General features: G+C 41.0%; 1 protein-coding gene across 1 annotated transcript; it reads left to right on the plus strand.

Moving 5' to 3' along the window:
* Nucleotides 1-1,075: 1,075 nt before the first annotated feature.
* Nucleotides 1,076-24,756, plus strand: chrnb2 (cholinergic receptor nicotinic beta 2 subunit). Its single transcript, XM_023963899.1, has 6 exons — nucleotides 1,076-1,482; nucleotides 9,065-9,210; nucleotides 10,588-10,632; nucleotides 13,661-13,770; nucleotides 18,347-19,451; nucleotides 22,736-24,756. Exons 1-6 carry the CDS (start codon nucleotides 1,437-1,439, stop codon nucleotides 22,886-22,888), a joined length of 1,605 nt encoding a protein of 534 aa, XP_023819667.1. The 5' UTR covers nucleotides 1,076-1,436; the 3' UTR covers nucleotides 22,889-24,756.
* The last annotated feature ends 606 nt before the right edge of the window (nucleotides 24,757-25,362 follow it).

The raw sequence follows: 25,362 nt of genomic DNA on the forward strand, positions 1-25,362 counted from the left end.
CTGTGATCAGATGCTAAGTTGACCAGATGTGACAGGTCCACAGGAAATAACTGCAGCCACTTAAAGACAGAATGACAGCAGGAAATGAAGGGACAGAGGAGAGAGGGGGAGAGAAAGTGTTAGGTGAAGACAAGCACTCGTGGGGGTCCCAGCTTTTAAATTATTCAGTGAGAAAGTCACAGCACTCAATGCAGAGGAGGAGCAGTGTCAGGTCAGCGCATTCACTGCCGAGACGAGGGAAGGAGAAGGAAAGGAGAGGACTGTGAGCAAAGATAATATGTTTAAAGGAGAAGGAAGCTGTGCAAGAGTTTCCCCGTGCGTGCATTTCTGCATAGGTGTGTATGCTCAAGCGCCTGCTGTGTGCTCGTTGTGCAGAAGCACACTCCTTTGTGTCTGTGTCAGAGATGAAAATAGACAAACTGAGGGAAGCAGGTTGCTTCATCCTGGAGCTTTTCTTGTCACCACGGCAACCACCTCCTCCCTCCATCCTGAACTCGTGTTTAGTTTGTTTATCCCTCTCCCTCCTTTCCTCCCACGCTTTTGTCGATTCCCTCCTATTTCTGTCCTGAACCCCTCTGAATGTCCCTCACAAATAACTCACTATGCTCCCTCTATCCAAGGAAACTTGAGTCTCTAACTTGGGAACCTTATCTGCCTGTCCTTATAGCTGCCTGTTTTCTCCTTCTTCGTGTCTGTGTGTTTTCTTTAAGCCTGGCTTTATAAAGATGGAAGTAGTGATTAAAATGGAAAACAAGGGTCACATGATATTGACAGAGAGGAAAAAACACTGGAGAGAATGTGCTGCTATTACAGATACAGAAAGATGCAGCCACCTCTGCATAGCTACTCTAGAATTCAGACTGCCCTACTTTTGAATCTCCTACACATTTTCTACAAAGAAATCGCACCAAATGTGATAAAATGACAGTTTTACACAAAAGTAAATGATGAAATACACTTTCATAAGTGGATATTGAAGATAAAGATGCTGTCCTCAACCCGGCCAAGGTTATGGAAGAGTCACCTCTGAGCAGCGTGCACGCCCAAAGACTATTTAATATTAGATGCTGATGATGAGTGACTATGCGGGAAAGACGCTGGCACTGCTGGCTGACGTGAAGCCTCTGAGGTGCATCCTCCCCTCTCGGCTCCACCGCGCGCCCCCGCCTCTCGAGCGCGCAGCATCACCGTTCAGTGAGGACAGCCAGTAGCAGCACCAGCACTGCAGGAGCCCGCGCGCCGTTCACCTGGCTCCGCAGAGGTGATCGTCTGTCCGCTCGTCGGCGGAGGAAGAAAGAGTGGAGCCCTTACGTCATCATGCCAGGTAGCGGAGCAGGGCAGCTTGGATCGTGAGGTGGAGGAGCAGCACTGCGGGTGTGCGTGGAGTGGCCCTCTCCAGTCCGGTGAACACCTTGCGCTCGGACGCACGTTGAACGATGGACGGCTGGCTGCCGCTGCTGGCCTTGCTCGCCATGGCGGGAGGTAAGTAGCCTGACTTAGTCCATCTGCTGACTCCATCGATGGGCTTTCGCTCGCATTGACACCTCAGGGTCGAGGATCATCTGTGCTTCTGGGAAATCCTGATCTAAGTGTCAGAGGGGTTGAGGGTTTGAATGCAAGGAGTGGCAAGACGCGGAGGGCAGGCAGAGGTGGGAAAAGGACTTTTCTTTTCTCCGCTGTGTCACCATCTTTTATAACAGCAGGGGCATGATGATAAAAAAAAAACATCACAATTTTTCATCCAATTAATGTGAAAAACAGACCAGCATGCATCGGGCTTTAAAAAGTCAGACAAGAAAGCTTTTCTTAGAATAACCCAAATATTTCTCCTTTTCTTGTTGTTGAATGAAGCAAAAACACACTTTATTGGACACAATGTTCTTAGTGAGCTTGTTTATTTTAAGGTTTTAAGGATCACTAATATAAAACTGCCCACATTTTCTGTTTAAAACCTTTACATAAATAAGTTTTTCTAATTTTACATCTGAGTTACTGAACCCTCCTTCAATTCCAGGTCTGATATTGAACGTTAAAAAGCAGCAGGAGATGCTGTTATCAGTCACCTCTCCCTGCATGGCTCCATCTCTCTCTTTCTCATTAACACTGAGGTCCTGTTTTGAGAGGTTAATGAGAGGCACGTTGAGCTAAAACAACGTCTACATCCTGCCATTAGAGGACAAATGACGTGTCATTTCTAAGAGGCCTGCTTGGACAGATGTTAGGATTTTTTTTTTGGTTTGGCACTTTGGATGTGTGTTTTGGCTCTGATGCCGTTTGCTCTGATGGTTTGTCCGAACACATCTGCCTATTGGCTGAATGCCAGCTGTCTTAACATTTTTCATCCTGTCTCTAGTAGCAACAGGGCACAGGCCTCTGAGCAAAATGACTGCTTGGCACTATGTATGGCGGCACACTTCTACTTTCTTGCACACATACACACACATGCACGACTGGCCATCTGCCTTGCACTGAATAACTGTTTGTCATCACCTAAAGAGACAGCATACCCCTTCTTCCTGCATGCAAGTCAATTAAGAATGTTACGCTAAGCAGTTTGTCCCACAGATATGCTGAGTAGGAGACTCAAGTTGCACGAACTTCCTGTCATTTTCACTTCACGGTTTAAGGCAGAAAACTACATTATCTCTTAATTATCTCCCCTAAAACTGTTTGTCAAATATAAACACAGTCATGAGCTGAAACACACTATACTCTAAAATCAAAATACGGTAGGGTTAATGATACAAATTGCATTATTTACACATAAAATACTTAAAACCACTTAAGGGTTTGAGTTTTTCTAAACTAAATAATATCAGGACCTGCCTAATTCCTTCAGAATGTGTTGATAATAATCTGTTAAACATCTATTTTTTTTAGCTGAGTTTGAGTTAAATCAAAGGTATGTGAATAATGAGGCCAATATAGGATGGAAGGAGTCTTAACAATCAGTGTACTACTCATGTATCATTTTCCCTCAAGGAAAAAAACTCAGATTTGCCTCATCCTTGGATGGAAGAAATGCACACAATGCATTTGATTAAAAAAAAGTCACACGTTTGAGAATTTCCCCTTCAAAATAAAAGTAAAGAATATGCTGAAGTGTTCAACACAGCTTCAGACTAATTCTGTTCATCCTTTAAAGGGCGCAGAGGATGTGCAAAAAGACGCTCGGGGACACGTAGCCCCTGGCTTAGATATTACTGAGAGACAGAAAGGTCTCCCTGTGGCGCTAGAAGCATGTCTCCTGTGATTTCCTTAGCAGACCATGCATAAAACAGCAGGTCTGTGGTACAGAGATGACCCCACACAGGTCTAAGGGTGAGAAAGTCTCATCCACCAAAGTTGCAAAGTTGCTTAAAGTTGTTTTGCTTTAGTAATCCAGTATGACAGGTTTTTTTCTTTGCTTTATGGGGCATCATAAGAGAGAAAGTTCAGCTCGTTCAGTTTTGGCTGTACTTTTCTGCTTCACTGTTCTCTCTCTGTGATCTGTGTTGCACTCAGACCTGCACATGGCAGCCAGTCCCCCTGTTATGTGTCTCTTTCTGTCACTTTTCACCTTTATCTTGCTCGATGCGACTCTCTTTTTTTTCTGTTTTTCTGGACTGGCTGCCAAATCGTAGCAGTAATAGGATCGGATCTGCGGGTAGGGGCAGCATCTGTGATTAGAAATGCTTCTCAGCAGAGGCCTGCGACTGCATGTGAGAATCTGTGACTCCATGCATAAAGCTGTGCTCTCTCATGTGTGATATGGATGTGTGTATGCGTGTGTGGCTGAATAGTTGGCTAAAGTTGGTGTGAGTGAATGTGCCCGCAGTTCTTGCACCACACTGCCCTTGAGATTAAGAAAGCAAAGGAAGTGCGCAGAGGTTTAATAAAAACTAAAGCAGAGGAGAAGAAAGGGCTGATAAGAGAGAGACAGGAGTTTTCATTTTAACAGCGTAAAAAAAAATATTTGTAAAAGGTGGTCTCGCATCGAGGCATTGCGTTGCGTATGCTGCTCTGATATAGGTGCCGATTTTTCTTTTTCAGAATAAAACACTTAAATTACTTTGAAAATTTCCACAAATGCCTATTGTTTCTATTATCCAACAGTGAGGGTTCTTCATTTGTTTAGTCACAGAATCATGCAACGAGTCTTTTTTATACAAAACATGAATAACAGTGCACATAAAAGATATTTAAATTGCCTTGATGTAATTCCAAAATAAAGGAAAGAAATACATTCTGTTTTGTCAATGTAGCACCACTCATAAACCTAAAAAAGAATTTTTCATAAATAGAAAAAAATAACCAGGGACGTATGGTGCCATGACAGTGAAACTCTGAAGTTGCCTTCCAGAATGATGATGGGTGCTGCAGGTGGGTTTCATCTTGTGCTATTCTTAGAGCTCTGTGCAAACACATCAGTCAGCTAATTATGCTGAAGGCAAGTCAGTCAGAGAATCTACAAGTAAAAAAGAAAGTGGAGTACCATGTGGGACAGTTGTGTCTCAAGTGGATTTCTTTAAAAAAGAACAACAAAAAAACGAAGCCAACTGTTAAGCAGATATCATCTCCTCTTTACAGAATATTCTGAAATACAATAACACCCATGTTTTAGTGCTGCACAAAAAGTATTTGAGGCAAGCCATAAAAATATTCTATTGAATTGTTGTAGTGCTTTTTTTTAAAAAACATTTATCACCCGATATGGTTGTTAAGCTACAAGCCAAAAGCAGAAGATGGATCAAGAAAAGTGTGACGACACAGAAGGAAATTTTTTCTTCACTCATCCTAGAAAGCAAAAAAGAAGAAAAAAAGAAAAGTCCTTTGTTTCCTTGGATAATTTTGCTGGTTTATGATCTGTGACCAAAGTAACTTAAAACTGTGACCTTCCTGATTTAACGCATCCCTAGCCAGGTCTTAAGACATTGTTTATGAGAATAGCTTTTTTAAAATGAGAAAATAAAAATAAACAAGGTGGAAATAAGATTAAAAAACATTTTAGCTGCTGTGTTGGACTGAAAATAGTGCAGCCTGCAGAAGCTGCACTTAGCTGTGGGATTTTGTAATTCAAAAACACTTCCGCCATTACCCGGATCTCTGTGGGATAGCTTTGTTTTTTGAGTGCTGTGATATTGCAGCGAGATGCTGAATCAATATTAATCTCTCGGTTCTATGGCTGCTACAAAGCCAATTGGGTGTTGCCATTAGATCAATGGATCTCTCTGTTATTGATTTCAGGAAGATTTCAGCATAAAAGGTCTCGACTTTAGCCAAAAAGCATCTTTGGCAGTTCACTGAAAGGAGAGTGAGAAAAAGCCCTTGTCACCTTTCTTCTTGTCAAAGCTAGCTAAACAAATAGAGATCGGCGCTGTAATAGTCTTAGTGAGGTAATTAACATTTATTACTTGCTTTGCCCTCATGTTCCTTTCATTTATCCTCACAGCTTTTCAGTTTTTTGGACTCCAGAACTACAAACTATGAATAACAGCTGCAATGCACAAAGTTATATGCATATGGAAAAAGGAATATATATCTATAATTAATAATTTAGCATGCTATCAGTGTTTATTTGGAGACAGGCGCAGCTGTGAAGCAGGTGAAGAGCAGTTTTAGTGTCTGTACAGGTGCTCTGCCCCTGAAGATGCGCATCTGCACGCGCAAGTGCACGCCAGGACACAACCTGCAGCTCCGGGGTCCAATGGGGAGCCTTGCTGAAAATTTCACATCACACATTAAGTTTGCGATATTTGCACTTGAAATTAGCAGAATGCAACTTGAGCTACGAGCAGCATTGCAGCTACTCAGGTCAGCTTTACCATCAGGGTTGAAACAAGGAGCGATTGCAGTCTTTGGGACTTATTTGAGTGCAGGAAATGAGTTAACATGCAGGTGATCAGGTGTGTGTTTGTGTAGTTTTGTGCTTTAGACTAGAAAATGGTGGAAAAGGCTAATAAAAAATATCTAATTCCTTTTTTTAATTAAGTAACAATATGAGATTTTTTAAGCTTTTGATCTCAACTCTGAGTCAACATTTTTCTTATATATTTAATTTCTTTAGAATGGTATCTAGATATAAATGATAGACATCAGATTTATTTTTAGGCCTAAAACGCCAACCAGTCAAAAAAGTTATATATTTTTAAGTATTTGTCATGCTTAGATAAGTTGTTCTCTGAAAAAAGCATCTAAAATATTTGGCTGGCACTGGAAACCTAAGTAATGGTTAAACATGATTGCAGAACTTTATTTATTTTTATTTTTTTTTAAAGAAGGGAGCTTCCATTACTTTAAGCATTCAATAAAAAGTGTTTTAATCCCAGCAGACAGCCCTCAAAGACCCTTGTTACTTTTCTGTTATTCATAGTTCTTTCCATCCAACCCCGTCTTTCCAATGCCTGGTATTAGAACAATTGATTTTTCACTCGGAAAGACATTTTAGAGTAAGGATGAGGTCAGTTTTACACTTGTAGAGTTTTGCATTTATAACTTTTAGTCATTACATTGCAATATTCTTTCTAGATGTTAAACTGAAATATAACTATGACATATTTCCTTTAAATGCTTTAAAAATAATGAATAAACGTCAGCTTTTGACTGATAACTTGCCGTCTTGAGCACTAAACTGCCTTCTGAAAGAAAATGATGCGGCTGAAACATGGGCATCTTTGGATTCATCATTGTTTAAGTGAGCTGTATTTGCCTCCTGTCTCATTCGACAGAGTTATTGCCTTGTGCGTCCGGGAATAATATACATTACTCATAGGCTTCAGACACAAACCGTAATGGTTATTTCCCTCATGAATATGTGGACACATAAAGGCCATATGAAAAAGCTGTCCCGTGCTCTTGCGCAATAAGTAACCTGAGTGCTGCACGCGTGTGCTGACAAGATGTGGATCAAAGATGCTCAAGCGAGGGAATTGGCAATAAACAAACGACTGTAGCTGTCACTGACGGAGAGATGGAGATGCATCAGAGAAGAAAGGAAGTGAGGAGACCCATTCAAATGAGAACAATAAGACAAAGAAGATGTGATGGTGGAGAAAGAGTGTAAAAGTAAAAAGGGAGGGAGCTGGGAAACTGTGAGTTACTGGGAGTAAAGGTCTCATCGATCCGCACACAGAGGCCATCATTCCTGCTCAGTGAACACAACAGCCCCAGAGGGCAAGTGGGAGGGGAGGAGGAAGCTGAGGAAAAGAGGGCGATGAAGAGAGATGACAGTCAGAGATGGGTACTTTTTCCAAAGTGCAGTGAAATGTTGAAAAAAACACATTTTTTTAATTGTCTGCATGCATGCATCCCTGTGTCCTGACTTTCTGCAGCTCACAAAGTTAATTGGTTTTACAAAATGTGTGTAAAGTAATTTGGAAGCCATATTTTTAGGAGCTGGAATCAGATGCTTCTTTGTTTTCTTTATTGTTGTTGTTGCCGTTTTAATCTATCATGTCAATATCCAAATTTTTACATTAAAATAGGAAACTTTGCCTGGACTTCTATTTATATACAATAAATACCGTAGTCACACATTAATTGTGTACATAATGAAAATAAAATAGTATCTGCATAATTGTACATTGAAATTTATTACAGTTAGTTGTTTATAATTTCAGTTTAGCTAATCAAAGTTAATTGAGTTGACTTTTTTTCTTAAAATTCTTAATTTGAATTATGTCTGTACTTTTTAGGGAATTTTATTTTATTTTTAATCTAATTTTTTTTCATTTTTCTTAATACTTCAATACAGTTAAGCTTTTTTTTTTTAAGATTTAAAAAACGAGTTCACAATCTATGTTTATGCAACATAAAATCCAATAGTACCATGTGTCTATTGCTTAATATTTTTGGGGAAAATACTCATAAAACTGGTGAGCTTGGACAATATAAAGTAAAAATTAAAAAAATAAAATAAAATATAGCAACTCATGAGCATTTTCTTTGACGCTGGAAACGTCCACAATGCAGCGCCTAATTTTGTAGAACATAGGTCTCCTGTTATCTGTATATGGACAAAGTTCACACTAAGGGTGGACGGTGTCCTCCTCTAAAGGAAACAGCTGGAAAAACCACCCTTTGTGGTCCAAGGGGTAGTTTTTACCACTTTTGCTAAGTTTATTGGTGAGTGGTCATCAACTGATTGCCTGCTGCAGCTTGATTGCATTAAAATACAAACATAAAGCTGCATTAACACCATTTTGTGACTTAACTAACCAGCTGGAGCAGATTGGGTCTTCTTGAAGAACGACTTGAAATTTCAACTGAAAGTCACTAGTAACACATAAAATTGTGCTTAAAAAAACAACAATTTGTAACTCTTTTTCCAAAGAACAGCCTCTGCTCTGATCACATTTCTCCACGTTTGTTTTTCTGTAACATCTCCAAAAGGGCTCTGTGTGAATTTAGCAGGTTCAGTAAAAGCAGCCTGTGTTTATCTTTAAGGAGGAGCGAGAGAACCAGGAGAGGGAACGTGCAGCCTCACCTTCTGATTGTTTGGGCTGTGAAAGCACTGCTTAAACCTGACCGCTCACCGATATGAACACAGGCTGCTGCAGACAGACGGTGGGGCGGTCAGGAAGGAAGGAGAGAAGGGATGTGGAGTGAGAGCAGGGCAATGTAAAATATCAGAGATGGAGTAAAAATAAAATGCTTGTACAGAGTGGCAGTTGAGGAGAAATGAAGCAGCAAGGCAGACCAGATAGAACGCCGGCTTTAGTAGAGACAGAGAGGAGGAGATAGAGGCATTTAGACTGGTTGACTCATTCTTTTAGTGTCAGATCTTGTAACAAATCTGTATCGAGCTGGGCTGACATGCTCCAGCCGGCAGTGATGAGTAATGCCACAGTTAAAGCTTTGCGTTCTTAATGCACCCGGACAGCCAAGAAGCCCTGAATGTTGTCTGTGAGGGAAAAGGCCAAACAGAGACATTTCACACCATCACTGTTTCTGTGCTCTGGATGTTTGCAGCCTATTTCCAGTAAGCTAAATGGCTTTTTTTAAATGACCGCCAGGAGAAACATGGACGTCTGCAGCTTTCTGCGTGACCGAGGCGCATGAGGGTGACAGTGTGCTGTCATTGCAGGCAGCCTTGGGGCGGACACAGAGGAGCGGTTGGTGGAACATCTTCTCAACCCGGCTCACTACAACAAACTGATCCGTCCTGCCACTAATGGTTCCGAGCTGGTTACTGTGCAGCTGATGGTGTCACTAGCTCAGCTCATCAGTGTGGTGAGTGTCTACAACAGACAATGGTCTGAAGAAAGATTCAAACTTTTTAAATTAGATAAAACATTGATAATTGTAAAATAAAAGAAACTCATGTGCCAGAACAATGTGTTTATCATTTGTAACATTTTCAGTTTTGGTGTTGGAGAACTACTTTAGATTGTTGTTGGTAGTGCACATCTTTTTCTTAAAAAAATCATCACATTGCTGTTAACCCTTCTATACTGTGGAGTTCAAACTTTTTTGTTCAAATTTTTATGTTTTTACTTTTAAGTCATTCTTATTATCCTTATGTTATAGTCTTACATGTTACTGACCAAGGAGTCATTTGTAACATTTTACTTTATGTGTTTGAGGTCAAGCCATGTATTTTATGTTTATGTTACAAAAGCAAAGTCATTTATTAGCAGACACTTGAAACTTTTTTGTGTATAAGTTTAAAGACACTGGGTTAAATGAGCTTTAAGACAGAAATGTACAAAATGGTACAATTGCTCTCAGTCACCCCTACTATAAGTTATTATTATACTCTAAATACTACAATAAATAGTATTCTTTGATAAAGTATAAAAACCACTTAACTTTAAATACAAAATAAGTAATAGATTTCATATATTTGTAGGAATGCAATTCTTATATTTTTGATAGTATTTTTGCCTTTTTTTTTTGTTTTTTCACTTATTAACACTATGATCGTAGTATGGCGCGGGAATTGTACACACTTTGCTACAGCACTTCACTTGCAGGAAGAAGGGCTAATACTGCATTGGTTAAATAGGAGTCTGCAACTTGAGCCTCTGGAGCCACATGTTGCTCCTTTGTCTCTTTATTTCAGCTCTATGACTCTGAAAAGGAAATGCAAAAAAATCTAAGGAAAAATAGGTTAGGATTTTTGTTAATGCAGAATAGTCATTTTGTTTAGATTTTTAAGATGTCGGATAACTGATAACTGAGAAAAAATATGGTAAATGGTTTAATCTACTGGCCATCCACTCATTAACGATATAGCAAATGACATGTGTTATTTGGCTTTTTTCCATTTTTATTCAAATTACAGTTAGGATCTTATTTAACACAGGATGTATTTTATTTTGAAAGGAACGTGGATGTTCTTCTGAAAAAAAGTGAAGACGTAAAAAAAGTTACTAGTTTTAGAAAAATATACAATTCATTTGTTGTAAATATTAAAAAACCTTGTTATAAATGAATGGCTTAATGGCCACAAAAACATAAAGAAAGAGTATTTTTCTATAGGTTGATGTGGGACTTTGCAGTTCCTGCTGGGTTTTGGTCAATAAAAAGCTGGACCAGATGAATCTTTTAGTGTTTTTATTTCTTTTTCCTTTTTTATGCTCTGATGTGTTTTTTTTTATCTTTCAGCATGAAAGGGAGCAGGTGATGACCACCAATGTCTGGTTAACCCAGGTGAGACTGCATGGAATCCAATCATTGAGTCTTTCAGAAACAGAAAAGAGAGAAATAAATACACAAAGATGTGTGAACCACGTAAAAGTTCAAGATTTGACTTTGGAATCATTTTTATCTATCTTTCATGGAGACTCAGTTTGGTCAGAGTGGAGCACAACACAAATTGAGGGGCTTTGATGGGCCTCATTTATGTCATTTGGCCACACAGCAACACAGCACAATGTGTACAATGCATAGGTTGCATAATCTAATTCCACAGTGTAATTATGGTAGTAGAGAAGGATTCATGACGGGTTGTCCAGGTTACTCAGCTTGTGCTCTCTGTTTCATCGGTTCAGTGGGTCAAAATTTAGAACTTCGTCTTTTCAATCATGGAGGAGTCTGAACTGATCAAATGGATGAAAAAAAAAATTGTGATTTCTACCACTAAACATTTATAAAAACTAGAAAAGAAACCTTGTAGCATTTTAAAACTCTCTCTGTAATTTGACAGCTGCATCCTTCCTTGTGTCTCCCCAGCCAGGGCCTGTTCTGGAAACATTTGCACAGAAAAAGTTTTGGTTTCTTCCTTGTTTTCAATTTCAAGATATTTGAGTTATATTATGTCTCACATATATTGTAGGTTTGATCATTGAAATTCTGAAATCCATCTTTATATTTGAATTATAACTGAGTTGCATAAAAATTGACCAATTTCAGTTCAAAATAATTTACAAATTCTCCAAGAGAGAGTAACATGAACCTTGTGCTTCTGTTGTTTAGTTCATACTGAGAATAACAAGAAACATTTTAAAAAAGGCCCAACAATGGAGGATAATGAAATCTTTTTTCACGGTAAATTCCATAGAGGTGTGCAGTGAATGCTTATGCAATTATACCATGAAGAGGAGGCTCAGAGTGAGATAAGAGTAAGAATTCACTGGAAGCTCCAAACCATTTCTAATTCTTAAAAATAGAAGACCTGCAGCAGAAATAAAAAATCTAAGGGAAGTATTTTGCAGATACACTGACTGAGGAAATTAGTCAACATCTAGACCATGTGTTATTCTCTGAAAAAGGCATTGAAGTACTAGGATAGTATGAGCTTTAAATGATTCACTGATTTAAACACTGATTTACTTCAGGTACTCCAACGTTCTCCAGTCCATCAAAGATTATTAATCCTAAAATGACACTTTAAGTTGGATGGACAGTGAATTTATTTATTTTCGTGCTTCTCTGAAGAAAGAGTGGTTAAAGGAAGAATAGGACAGGTCTCCTTTACTGCCTCAAATAAAGTGAAACAAGTTGGTTGAATTCCCCTCTTCAGTCACAAATAAAGGTCAAAACCATATATACAGGATCAAAATGGTTATCTGAATAATCTACTAACTAAAAACTAAAGTCAGATGAAGTAAAGGTCTGGTGGAGCAACTCAAAAGAGAGAATCCAGATTTGTAGACAGCAAACTTCATAGTCAATACCATTAAAAGGTTATCTACAAAGTAATAAAAATGTTTTATTTTTATTCAGTCTTGTTTTTTAATTTCATCTGAAGGCTTCTATTGCAAAATACCATGCTTTAGTTACTCCATGGAAACTAGAGCACAGAGTATCTCTAAAGCTGAAGCTTAAAATCATGACCTCCCATATATACAGGAGTCTTTCTTCTTACCTCTCTTTATATTCATTCCCGCTCTCTTTGGTTGGCTCCTTATTGTGCTAAAACCAAAGATCAAACTCAACAAGGATCACTCTTTTGGTGCAGCAGCTCCAAAATTTTGGAATGACCTGTCATTTTAAATCCTTTACTTTTTGATGTCTCGTTTAAACGCATCACTGATATTGACTTTATCTTGGTCTGTAAATCTAAACTCTAAAGGCATCTGTTTACTCACTGTAACTGTTTTAACTGGCCTTTCGTTGTCTCATTGTGATTTTAATCCCTATGACACATTGTCCTTTATTGTCTGGTCTTCTTTAACTCATTGTCCTTGAGTGACCCGAGAGGCACTTCAAAGTAAAAGCATTCTTATGACTATTATCTCATTCATTTGGCTTTTATTTCTGGATTAAATTGGAATTCAATTAATTTCATGTTCTTTATTCATAGCTTTAATGAATACTTTATATTTTATTTGCTTATTAATTTTTTCTCTTGATTTTCTGGTGTATGTCTACCTTTTTTCCGTTGCTGTCGTTACTTTTTGTATATTAGTTAGTATCCTTTTGACTTCAGCTCTAAATGTATTAATGACTTTGCTCTACGATGTTTGTTTCTCTGTTTGCAAACATCCACATTTAATTAGCAAACTTTTGAATATGTCGTCTAGAATCTCCATTCCTGAATCACTTTTTTTTTTAAATTAAAACAGCCACAACAGCCTTAAGGCAAAAAAGCGTCAAATAAAATAAAAGTAAATGTTCACTGTGGATATCAGAAATGCAGAAATGATGCCTTTCTCTGTATCTACATTTGCTTGTGTTAGGGAAAGTTTATAGCATTTGTGGAATCTAATCAAGGCTTGGTGGAGCGCTCTATTGCAGACAGAAGGGAAACCAAGAACAACTAGTCTAGGACAAGACAAAGTGTAATGACCACAATGAATCACAATTATGGTCGACGCCCTGACACAGCCGTTTCACTTCAATTCACATAGGAGAGCTTCAGTGCAGCCATGCCAACAACTGACCTGTAACTCAGAGAACATGATAATGGTGAGGCTAAGGTTAGGCCAGGAATGTGAACACAAAGGCTTTTTTACATGCTGGTTAGTGTAGGTCAGTGTGTGCTGGACTTCAGGGTCATCACTAAGATGACTGTTTCTGTCTCTGCCTCAGAGTTAAACTGTAATGAAAGCACAGAAGGGACAGGATTGTCCCCGGGCTCATGCACATTTTGATGTATCACATTAGCCACTGACTTATTCACAGACAAAAAGGCGAACAGGCAGAATCTCTCCTCTCTGCTTCTTAGAGTGTATCTTCTTCTAGGTGTGTGATTGGCAAATCACTGACTGAGCGCTGTCTTTCTATTGGTCCTCAGGAGTGGCAGGACTATCGGCTCACTTGGGTTCCTGAGGAGTTTGATGGCATGCTGAAGGTCAGGCTGCCCTCAAAACACATTTGGTTGCCTGATGTGGTTCTTTACAACAAGTAAGTCACCCCCCCCCCTCCCGATTTGTTTTTTTTGTCTGTCAGATGATTAATAAAAATGAAAGATTTTGATTTTGACTTGAGAAGTAAATAGTTTGATTATTATCTCAAACTGGAACTTCATGCCCCTGATGCATGTAATTAATAGTTTTTTGCTGAGTTTTTACCATGAAAGACAGAAAAATGTGAGTTATGTGATTTTAAGTTTCACTAAAGTTGCTTTCATTCACAAGCCAGTCTTGTCTCATCTTTCTTAAATTCATTTAGTTATATTTAGTATTTTTGACACATTTTTGCTGGTAAGATAAATTAGCAGTTGCATTTTTTAATTTCCTTAAAAGTCAAGAAAGTGTTTTATTTGAATTAAATCGTGAAAATTGCTAAAAAAGCTTTTTATAGCTCCGATAAAAAGAATATTTATTCAGTTTACTGATGTTACGGTAATAGCTCCAATTCTCACAGCTTTGAAGATGAAATACATTTTATTGAAATTGAACTGATCAGATATTTGCAGAATATCAATGTTGACAGAATAGTAATTCATTATGATTGAACAGAATTTTGTGCAGAATGGATTTTTGTCTTAGTAGTTTAAGACATTGAATGTCACCATAAGGACCTATACATTAAATTACTTAATACAAATAAAGTTATATATTGTAAATATTCTATTTTGAGCAGCATACATTCAAAAAACAAATACATTTTGTTATTCTGTGGGGATAAAAAAATAACACAACATGAGTGACTAATCTTGTCTGTTTTCAAAAAAAGAAATTAGTCTAATTACGTAACTGGGTTACTTTAATAAATGACACTAAAATAGTAATTAATTTACAGCCTGACCTTTAAAATTATGGAAAAACCTTCAAAATACCCCCTAATTATTTGGTACAAAGGACAATAAGGTAAATCTTTACTACTTCTGTAAGAGATAGCCAGTGGTAGGTAGGTGGTGGTACAATCACCTGGTTGACTGAACATCAGTAACCGTGTGCTTCTTTTGGAAAAAAGGGGAGTTGGATCAGCTTGCAGCTTTATATTTACATAGACAAAGCATTTATCATCAGTGATTTTTTGAAAGTCGCTTCTCTTTATTCAACTAGAAAGATATTTTATTTACATTTTGTTTAATTTGATAATCAGAATTGTTGCAGTCTGTGAAAATGAAGATTCAAAATTATTAACAAAATAAAAAAACTAAAAGTAATATGTTTGAAACAAATTTTACATCTACATAATAATAGATAATAAGGGTTAGACAGTGTTTTTGGGGATCAGGATGTTGCCCAACACTTGTGTAAGTGGAATGGAAAGCTGCAGGATGCTAATCAGCTCATCAGGGTGCAGAGATCTACTTGGCCTTCTCTTCTTTCCCTGCTTCTCTCTTCAATGTGAGAAAGCTTTAAAGATCATGATGTGATGTGGCTCCAGCTGGTTAGTCACATCACCTAGTGGGGGTGGGATGGTGATAGGTTGAGCCGGGTCCTGGCTGGTTGGGTGGGCCGGGGTGGGTTTGGGGGGGTGGGCTCTGCCGGGCCTGTCGTTCTCCCGGTTCGGGGCTCTGGTTGCCTGGGTGGGGTGGTGGTGGGGGCGCACACTCTGCCGGCAACTTGGCAGGGTTTCCTGGGCGGGTGCCTGCTGGGCGCAGGGTAGGCAGTGCGGCTGACCGGGAACGGCGGCCGGGTGCCGTGCTGGGTGGCTGGTCGCCGTGGCGGGGGCTGGGGGGGGGGCTTGGGGCTCTGGGGCCTGGGGTCGTCTGCCCGTGGCCGGTGTTTCGCCCGTGGCCGGTAGTTGGCGCGTGGCCTGGCCCCCCGGGGGTCGGCGCCGCAGTCACAGCAGGGGTTAATGGGTTCACTTGGGTGGGTTTATTTCATTATTATTGTTATAATTATTATTATATTAATTATTTTATTATTATTATTAGTATTATTATTATTATTATTATTATTATTACTTATTTATTTTTTTGGGGGGGGGGGCCTGGGGGGGCAGTGTGCTAGTCCTTAGGGGGGCCAGGGTATGAATGGTGGGGCTGGACCCCCTGCCCCCCCGTTCTGGCGCCGGGACCCTTCCTTGCTGGCTGTCTCTCGGCGCCGCGAGGCTCTGGCCTCCGACTGCGGCTGGCTTGGCGTTTCTGGCTGCCCGGCCGCTCTGGGAGGGGGGGCGCCTACCGCGGCCGGCTGGGGGGCCGGTCGCTCGGGGGAGCCTTCTCCCCCGGTTGTGCCCATCCGCCCGCTCCTCCCCGCTCTCACCCAAACAAATATTGCACACAGGCACATAGGGCCCCGGGATCTGGATGGGAGGGGTATGCTGGCGGGGCTCACTGGGGATGCCCCTCTCTGGGTTCTCGTTGGCACCCGCCCTCCTCCCCGCTTTTTACTTGCATATTAGACACTCTGATTCATCTAGGGCCTTGTGGAGAGGGTCTGGTGGAGGGGGGCACGGTGAAACATCCGTGCTCACCTTTCGCTGGCCCCCCCACAATTTTAACTTCCTCTGTAGACACACACACTGCATGCTAGCAGCACACACACAGCAAATACACACCACTCACAGAGGGACTCCGGAGTGGGGGGCTTTGCGGCTTGGCAGCGGTGGATCCCCCCACACTGGTGACCTCCTATTTTACCTGCAGCACACACACAGCACTCCCACACCTCCATACATGGGTGGGGTCGGGGGGGGGCGGCCGGTCTTCACCCGCCTGGTCCTCTCAGGGCGGCCGGGCTTATGGGTGTCCTGTCGGCTGCGGGAGGGGTCGGGCATGCGGCGCTGGGGGTCGGCCGGCTGGGGGGGGGGTTGCTGCTTGGCGGCGGGGGTAGGGAGGGTAACCAGATGATTGTGAGTATGTGTGTGTGAGTGCATGGGTAGGACCGACCTGGGGGCTGGCTCGCTGGGACCCTCTGGGGCTTTCCCTCCCCATCACAGAGAGGGGAGGGCACTGAGAGGGTTGGGGAGGGGGGGTCAGATATTATGGCGGGGGGGGTGGTAGTGCGTAGGGTTTTAGGGGGGTGGCTGTGGCTGTGGGTGCGTGGCGATCCCTGGGTTGCTAAGGTCGCGGGCCTGGGCTGGCTTGCGGGGACGGGGCGCCGGTCGGGTGGTGGCCGGCTCTTGGGTTCCGGGGGCCCTGGCTTCGTCCCTGGCCTTTGTCTCGGTGTCCGGCGCCCGGTGGCCCCCATGGCTGCCGCCTGGTACGGCTAAGCGCTCCTGTCTTGTGGCCTGGGGGCCGGACACTGGGTTCGCTTGTGCCTCTGGGCATTGGGGGGGCCCCTGTAGGGGGGCCCTCTCTGTGCCTGGCTGGTGGGGTGGGCGGTCCCCTCCTCCTCCCCTCCCGGGCTGCCTGGGTCTGGATGCTGGGGGGGCTTCTGGCCTGGGGGGCTCTCCTCCCCTCTCCTGGTCTGGCTGGTCTGGCTGGGTAGGATCTGGCTCCCTTTATGAACACACGGTTCACGTCGGCAGCATGCATGTATCTCCACCCCCACGTGCACGTGCACACTCCACACTGCTCCCTGTCTGCTTCATCCCTCCTCCTTACCTACAGTGTATTGATGGACAGTTTTTTTTTCTCGCTCATCTTAGTGTCAGATTTTCACCTTTGATGTAACATTCGTCTTTCCAGCAGATCTGGTATAATTGTTACAGCTTAAATTAATAACTTAGTCAAATCAGTGCTTGTATCCCCCACCTTTTCACCTTTCTTCCTTTTACTCTCTTCCACCCTCCCCTCACATTCTTCCCCTCTCCCTCCCCACACACACTAAATGTAACAAATAAATAAAAAATAATACGACAAAAAGGGGTTTATACAAATCTACACTCTAGTTTCTTGAAGCTATATAACCTCTTTTTGTGATAGTAAAACCTGTCCAACACAAAAAGCCTTCAGCCCTAATCTGTTTGCTCAGCTGTTGGACAGAACAAGTTAAAAAAAAAAGAAAAAAAAAAAAAAAAAAAAAAAAAAAAAAAAAAAAAAAAAGATCATGACCCACCTGACTGAGGATATAACGATCCTAATCCTGCATTTTTCAGCTCGGATTTCTCCCTCTCAGTGACTGTCAGTCACTTGAACAGGAGGATTAACTGAGATCAGTGACAGAAATGCAGTTTTCACAATCTGATTATTTGGATGTTACCTTTGAAGGATGTTTCCTAAATAGCTCTGAAGGGGATCAGACAGATTAATCTATAGGCTGTGTTGGATATTTCTGCATTAGTAGAAGTATTGACATTTCTTTTGCCCAAATATTTAGCAAAGCAGGAATTTAATTTTTACAGCTGTAGCTGTAGATTTCAGGAGCTCCAAACTTTGTTCTTTTTGTCCTACTTTGATGTTTGCCATGTTTGCATAGTTTTACATCTAGGCTGCATAAATATAATAAGTAAATCTATATAATTGCTGCATAAATATAGCAGTAATTCCCCTCAGCATCCACGTGTCTATAGTCACATCCTCCTGTTCTGGCCTTTAAAAAACAGGTTTGGTTAATCATCTGTTCTGAGAAGAAGTTTGGCTTGTGACACAAATGTCTAACCAGTTCAACTGTGATGTCCACTCAATCTTTATCTCTTTCAGTGCTGATGGGGTGTATGAGGTGTCGTTCTACTCCAACGCAGTGGTGTCCTATGATGGCAGCATCTTCTGGTTGCCGCCTGCCATCTATAAGTCCGCCTGTAAGATCGAGGTCAAGCATTTTCCCTTTGACCAACAGAACTGCACGCTGCGATTTCGCTCCTGGACTTACGACCGCACTGAGATCGATCTGGTGCTTCGCGCAGACGTGGCCAGCATGGATGACTTTACGCCCAGTGGGGAGTGGGACATCATTGCCCTGCCAGGGAGAAGAAATGAAAACCCAGCTGACCCAGCTTATGTGGACATCACGTACGACTTTATCATCCGCAGGAAACCCCTTTTTTATACCATCAATCTCATCATCCCCTGTGTGCTCATCACCTCTCTGGCCATCCTGGTCTTCTACCTGCCCTCAGACTGTGGAGAGAAGATGACTTTGTGCATCTCAGTACTGCTGGCTCTCACTGTGTTCCTGCTGCTGATCTCCAAGATCGTTCCACCTACTTCCCTGGATGTTCCTCTAGTGGGGAAGTACCTGATGTTCACCATGGTTCTAGTCACCTTCTCTATAGTCACCAGTGTGTGTGTCCTCAATGTGCACCATCGTTCACCTACTACACACACCATGCCCCCATGGGTCAAACTGGTGTTCCTGAACAAGCTCCCGGCCTTGCTCTTCATGCGCCAGCCGAGGAACAGCTGCGAGCGCCAGCGGTTACGTCAAAGAAGGAGGGCGCAGGAACAGAGAGAGGGTGGGATGATGGGAGTCGGCGTGGGGGGTGCTGGCGGGAATGGAGGGGGGGCCTCCACAGCAGTGTTTGGCAAAGACGACAGTGACCCTTGCACATGCTATGTGAACCGAGCATCAGTTAAGCAGTTTGGAGGGGATCTTGGTGGTGCAGGAGGCGGGTCAATGGATGGTTTGAACAGGGTAAGGGAAGGCCGGGAGGGGGGTGCAGGAATACTGCCCCGAGGAAAGCAAGCAGCAGGTGGTCCTGCTTTGACTCAAGCTCTGCTGGCTCAGGCCTGTCCAGGCTTTGAGGAAGCAGTGGAAGGAGTACGCTTCATTGCCAACCACATGAAGAGTGAGGACGATGATCAAAGCGTAAGTACACAACCTATTTAAAATAATTAAAAAATTAAAAAATCACAACTAAAGTCACAAAGAAGCTACACAAGGAATGTGGGACACCAAAGCAGACAGTAATATTATTACAAATAAATGTTTGTTATTCTGACCTTTTGGTTTTAATATTTTAGTAGTCCCATGAATAAGTGACCAACAACTCTGAAGAGTTTTTGGTATGGTCCTCCACACTGAACATGGCCAACTGTAGAGGAGCCACTCCCTCCAACTGGATAAAAATGAAGACACTCAGCAGAGAAAGTGTGTTTCTGTGTTAGCCTGGGGGCAGTGCTAGCATTGCAGACTCTTCCTGAAAGGGGCTGTTTCCCACTTTGTGACATCACAATGTGAGAACCCACTCCTAGTTTGTGGATTGGGAAGGGCTGGTGCTCAGAGCACAGGTTTAGAGGAATACTCAGAAATGCATGAATGGATAAAAATACCGCTTTGGGGTTGTTTTTTGTGAGGTTTGAACATTATGATACACCTTAAAGCTCAAAAAGTTTGATTTAGTATGATATAGGCACATAACAAAACTTTGCACTATTTCTGTTACCACTGAAGCATTTAGTTAGCATACAAACCCACTGTTTGCAGCTTTAGTTCTCTTTTTGGTGTATCTGCTTTGTACATAGCTCTTTTTCCGATTAATCTTCTATCTACCCAGGAGCAACCATGTGATATATTGATGTACTAGCAGGTATAATAAAAGATCCTGTTTGCTTTCAGCAAAATTAAAACATGCAAACATGCAGGAAAAATAAAATCAGTGTGCCACCCATGTGGCCACAAATTGACAGGTCCAAGGCGTGTTATCATTACAGATTTAATGACCTGGGATTATTCATCCTCACATTGCTGCTGATGACACGTTTAGCCAATGATTGCTGCCTCAGCTCATTTGCCATGAACCTCGATAGAGCTCTGCCATGAGTCATCTCCTTTAATTCAAATAACATTGCCAACCATGAAATCTATCCCGAGCCACCCAGATGAGTGCTGTCTCGTGTTCTAGAGCTGTAAAGCTGTGCCATTTAAAATGCAGAGAGGGTGCTACATTGGAACAGAGGCAGAGCAGACAGACCTGGTGACTCAGTTGAAGCCCTGTGAAAATTCCAACACAGATACATAGAGCTGCGGATGGAGGATGTGTTATTTCTATCGCCGAAACATATGTTGGAAAAGCAAAATGAAGGAAAGTGAGCCAATCACAGATCAGTTATCATTGGAAGTTAACCTTGTAAAACTCGCTATATCAAAGAATTGACATGGTAAACCATTTAATAAATTCCACTAAAAAATCAGTATTCTTATTTTTGAGATATAGATTGATTTGACTGATTTAGTGGCTTATTTCAAGCAGTAATTGCAGACTGTATAACAAGAAATCACACAGATAAATCAAACTCATTTCAGAAATGAGTTTGTTTTATTGCTTTAAAAGAAATGTTAAGAAATGAACTTATACAGGCTAATCCAACCCTCATATTTCATCTAATATTTTTGCATGGTTTTCATAATCTGGTTCTTATTAGATCAAGTGGTGATTTTTTTTCACTTAACAAAATCAAGTCTTCATTTATTATCATCAGTAAACATTCCTTCATAATTTCAGTAAACAATAATATGGATCACACAATATTTAGTACTCACTAATCATCTGACTTCATGATTATATTAATCCAGAAATCATTTCTACACATTGCAGATCAAGTTAAAAAAAAGATATAATGTTGATTGTGATCAGAAAAAACACTTATACATCATTTCACTAAACATTATTACACATCACACATTTGATTAAAAAAATGTAGTACTCAAAGCATCTATTGTTTCACAGCATTTAGGTTAACACATCCACCTAGATAGTTTCAGATATAATTTGTTGGGTGATTTGGTAAGTTTTTGCTCACATTGACGTTAGTTTGCAGATAAAACACTTCATTTACCTACTGTCTCAAATTTGATCCAAATGTTTTGAACATGGTGCAACTATATTATAAAGAACTTTTTTTTTTAAAGTTTCATTCTTTCAAAACAGCAAGTAGTCATTTGAAAAAATGAATAAGATTAGATGAGTTATTTTCACCATGCATTTTTGAGAATGAGCAACTTGTTCTTAAGATTTAATTACCCCTTTTGAAAGTGCAGGAAAAGCCCCTCTACTGCCTCTTGTGCCAGGATCTGCAACCTTCATCGCTGAAGAGCCATTGATGCCTGTTTCTTACTGACCAAAAAGCAAAAAAATAAAATAAAATCAAAATCAAAATAAAATACAGCCTGTGTCAAATAGCAGATTTACTTGCATTATTAATGCAGGAAGGTAAAAAATGGAATTTTTTTTATCATATATGACTTTGGTGTGATCTCACTTTTTTTTTGTTGCTTTTACTGATGATGGTAAACATTTGTTTCCACTTGTGTAAAATCCAATTTTCCTTAAATGCAATTCTATACTTTGAGAACTTTGCCTCTTAACAGAACATATGGACACTGTTCTGCAGCAGAAGAAAAGGATAGGTGCTCTCATTTTATTCTAATAATTAACCAATCTTGAGAGGAGATGAAACCTTTTACCATCATTTTTCTCAGTTATCTGACATGTTAAAAATATAAAACATATTAGAAAATAATTGATGTACTAAAACAAATAACCAAAACTACAGAACCCATTATTTTTTTCTAATTGTTTGCATTTCTTCAAAGCCAAAGAGCCACATTGGAGGAACAAAAGAGGCGTATGTGGCTCCAGAGCCTCGGGTTGCAGACCCCTGCTCTAGCGGAATAATGATGCGCTACAGGGCAGAAAACATGGACCAAGTTATATACAATGGGTTTTTAGATAATGCTAATGAGATAGCGGTCTGAGAAATTAGTGTATCAACTTTGATTGGTTATATAGTGTTAATAGGTAAACTGTTTTGAAGCCCTTCTTTGCACAGTGCAATCTTCCAGTGGCCTTTTCCCCGATTCTCCATGCCCCCCTCCCCCCTCCAGTTATCATCACTGGGGTTCAGGTGTCAGAGCCCCCTCTGCCTCGCGGTGTCCTGCATTTCCCAAGTCCTTCTCCTCCTCCTTGACAAGTGCTGGACCTCATCAGAGCTCTGTTTCCATACCAGTCTCGGCTCACATTAACCTTTCCCCCCCATTAACCTTCTTTGAACCCGAAGCCACAGAAAAAGAATTAAAGGATGTGAGACTGTGATTCCACTCAACTCAATCTTTCTCTCCCTCCAACTCCCCCCTCCCTAATTACTCCACAGGTGAGCGAGGACTGGAAGTATGTCGCCATGGTGATCGACCGCCTCTTTCTGTGGATCTTTGTGTTTGTTTGTGTGTTCGGCACACTGGGCATGTTCCTGCAGCCCCTCTTCCAGAATTACACAGTAAAAACCATCGCAAGTACTGCAGGCTAACTCTACTCCATCCACAAAAACTCTGAAAGACAGCCCCCACAGTGGGACCTGGGCCAGAGGTGTGCATGTGAGTGTGCGTGGGGGCATGTCTGGATTTTTTGTCTTTTGTCTTCTACTGAACTGGAAAGAAAACTGCTACTAACAAGGAATCACATCCATTTGCAAGGTTTTTGCAATGATTGGGTGTTTTCTTGTGAAAGGACAACAGATAAACTATCTAACTCACACAAGAGGGTTTTTTGTCGTGTTGTTCCTTTTTGCTAAACAAACTAATCTCCTCTTTCTGGATCTTGATCCCCTCTTTTCAAGTGAGGAAGCTAAGACACAGATCCCTGCTGAACTTTGGGCCAGCCAATCAGAGCTTAGCTGACACGTGACATGCCCGTCTTTGACCATAACAGGCATGATTTATTCACAGGGAAGTGAAGTTCTTGTACTTTTTCAGAAATCCACAACGTCAGAAAAACAATCCCGTACATTTAACATAGTAATGCAGCTTACCACAGTACAGCATTGCGTATATATATTAAAACAGTATTCTATTTTAGCTCATGCAATGGTTTGTTGTTGATAGAGGGGCTAAGGAGTGTTGTATGATTGTATATATATAATAAGAATGTGAAATAAACTGCTACACTGCCTGGGATCAGCACACTAACACAGTAAGCGTTAGAGGAACAGATTTGGAAGGAGAGTTGATACGAGATGATTATGTTATCGAAAGGGATTGATTACATTATTGCAGAGAAATTAAAGGGTCACAGTGCTGTAGATTTGCTTGGACTGTCTGAGAGCACTAATGCTCATCAGTCTAGCTCATACCTGATGACAAAATGCAGTGTTAGAAGAAGTAGGATTATTTAGATCCCAGAAATGGGATGAAAAGGCTTCGACGTTGATGAGGAGCAAATGCGAATCTTAACAGGTGTTGGTTATTATAAAACTGATCACCAGATGAGTATCAGTGTTTCACACATTCCTCCTTACTTTTGTTTTCTTCCCTATTTTGTCTCTGCCTTGTCTGCCTCTAATATGTAAATGTTGTACATGTGCATTTCTGTCACACCCCCCACTCCATAGTTTTGTTTTTTACGTGGTCCCTCACTTCCCTTTTAATGTATTCCTCCTAGCCTCTCCAGTCCTGCTCCTTTTGTTTGGTCTCCTTTGGACACATCTGACATTTAGTCTATTTACAATAACAGTAATCACCTACTCATTTATGCCGTTGTCCTTTTCAGTGAGGCTGATTTATTTCACTTCCACAGTTGTCCCGGCCTCTTTGGCAACGGAGCGAAATGCAAAAAGGCCCTTGAGGCAAACGTGCAATTAAATATTCAATAAACAGCGACAAAACGCCGACAGGACTGGCAGCAGTCATAGAAGGCAATAAGATTTACAAAATTGATGCAAAGTTTAAAAAAAAGGTGGAAAAATGGAGCCAGATATGCAATGTCACAGGATTCCTTCTGCTGCAGTGGAAAGCTGCTGTAAAAATGTTGTCTATTCAATGTCACTGTCATCCTCTGTGAACGTCATGGGCTTTTTGGAGAGTTTGCAGCAATGTAGAATTTCCGACTGCTAAGTGTGTCCCTGTTTGCCTCTTGTGGATGGGGATCACCCATGGGGAAGCCTCAGCAAATTTTGAACAAGTGTGAAAAGCCTTTCAGAGGTTTGAGAAAAGTTGACTGCATGGTGTCGTATGGAGAAAGTGCTGTACCACCGCCACTTCCATTTTGCTTCATTTGACCTTTATTCTGTCCTCTTTCTTCTCACTTCCTCTCTGATCTGTCACCTCCATCTTTCTCACTCCAAAATCTGCTCCTGTGCAAACCTTAACCTGTTCAATAAAGTTTGTACATTTAGATTTATTGTGTCTGTGCGTGTTTTTTTGCAGATGTATTGTTTTTTTTTTTTTGTAATTTTTTTCTCAGATGCTACTTCACATTTGATTGCTCCTTTTTTGTTTTTGTTTTTTTTCCACTGAAATGTCTGTATTATCCTACATTTCTGTTTTTCCACAAGACAAAAAGAAAAACGTGATTTCTTGCCGTCTAGTTTTAACATTCTACTCCATAAAAACAGACACACTTAAGCACAGCTGTTATTTTATTTTAGGAAGTAGGACTTTTAAGGACTTTTTAAGCATGAGGCCAGACAGGGGCCCCTTTAGACTTTCACTATGTATATAAAAACAGGAATTTATCAGGGGCCACTACCTGTTCACATGAACCTCTTTTAAACAGGTTACTTGTGCTTTTGTAGTCAGAGGATAGAGGAACAGTTTGAAGAGCTAAACACCTGCAAAATGTGCAGGTGCTTTTTTCTGATTTATCTAATGTGACAAACATTTAGAAGCTAAATCCTTCCACTTTGAAATAAAAAAGATGCTGGTTTCACATCTGTGTGGCCAAAAGCAAAACTGATGCTGCCACAAGAAGGGGTTACTTGCTGCCCCCTGGTGCACATCTTGTGCC

This window comes from Oryzias latipes, chromosome 16 (assembly GCF_002234675.1).
Source record: "Oryzias latipes chromosome 16, ASM223467v1".
Classification (NCBI taxonomy): Eukaryota; Metazoa; Chordata; class Actinopteri; order Beloniformes; family Adrianichthyidae; genus Oryzias; species Oryzias latipes.

Bases quoted from the DNA above. Each gene is read 5' to 3' on its own strand.
- chrnb2 (XM_023963899.1), top strand. From the start codon at position 1,437: ATGGACGGCTGGCTGCCGCTGCTGGCCTTGCTCGCCATGGCGGGAG. The intron at 9,211-10,587 runs GTGAGTGTCTAC...TTTATCTTTCAG, and splicing joins TAGCTCAGCTCATCAGTGTG to CATGAAAGGGAGCAGGTGAT. The intron at 19,452-22,735 runs GTAAGTACACAA...ATTACTCCACAG, and splicing joins GTGAGGACGATGATCAAAGC to GTGAGCGAGGACTGGAAGTA.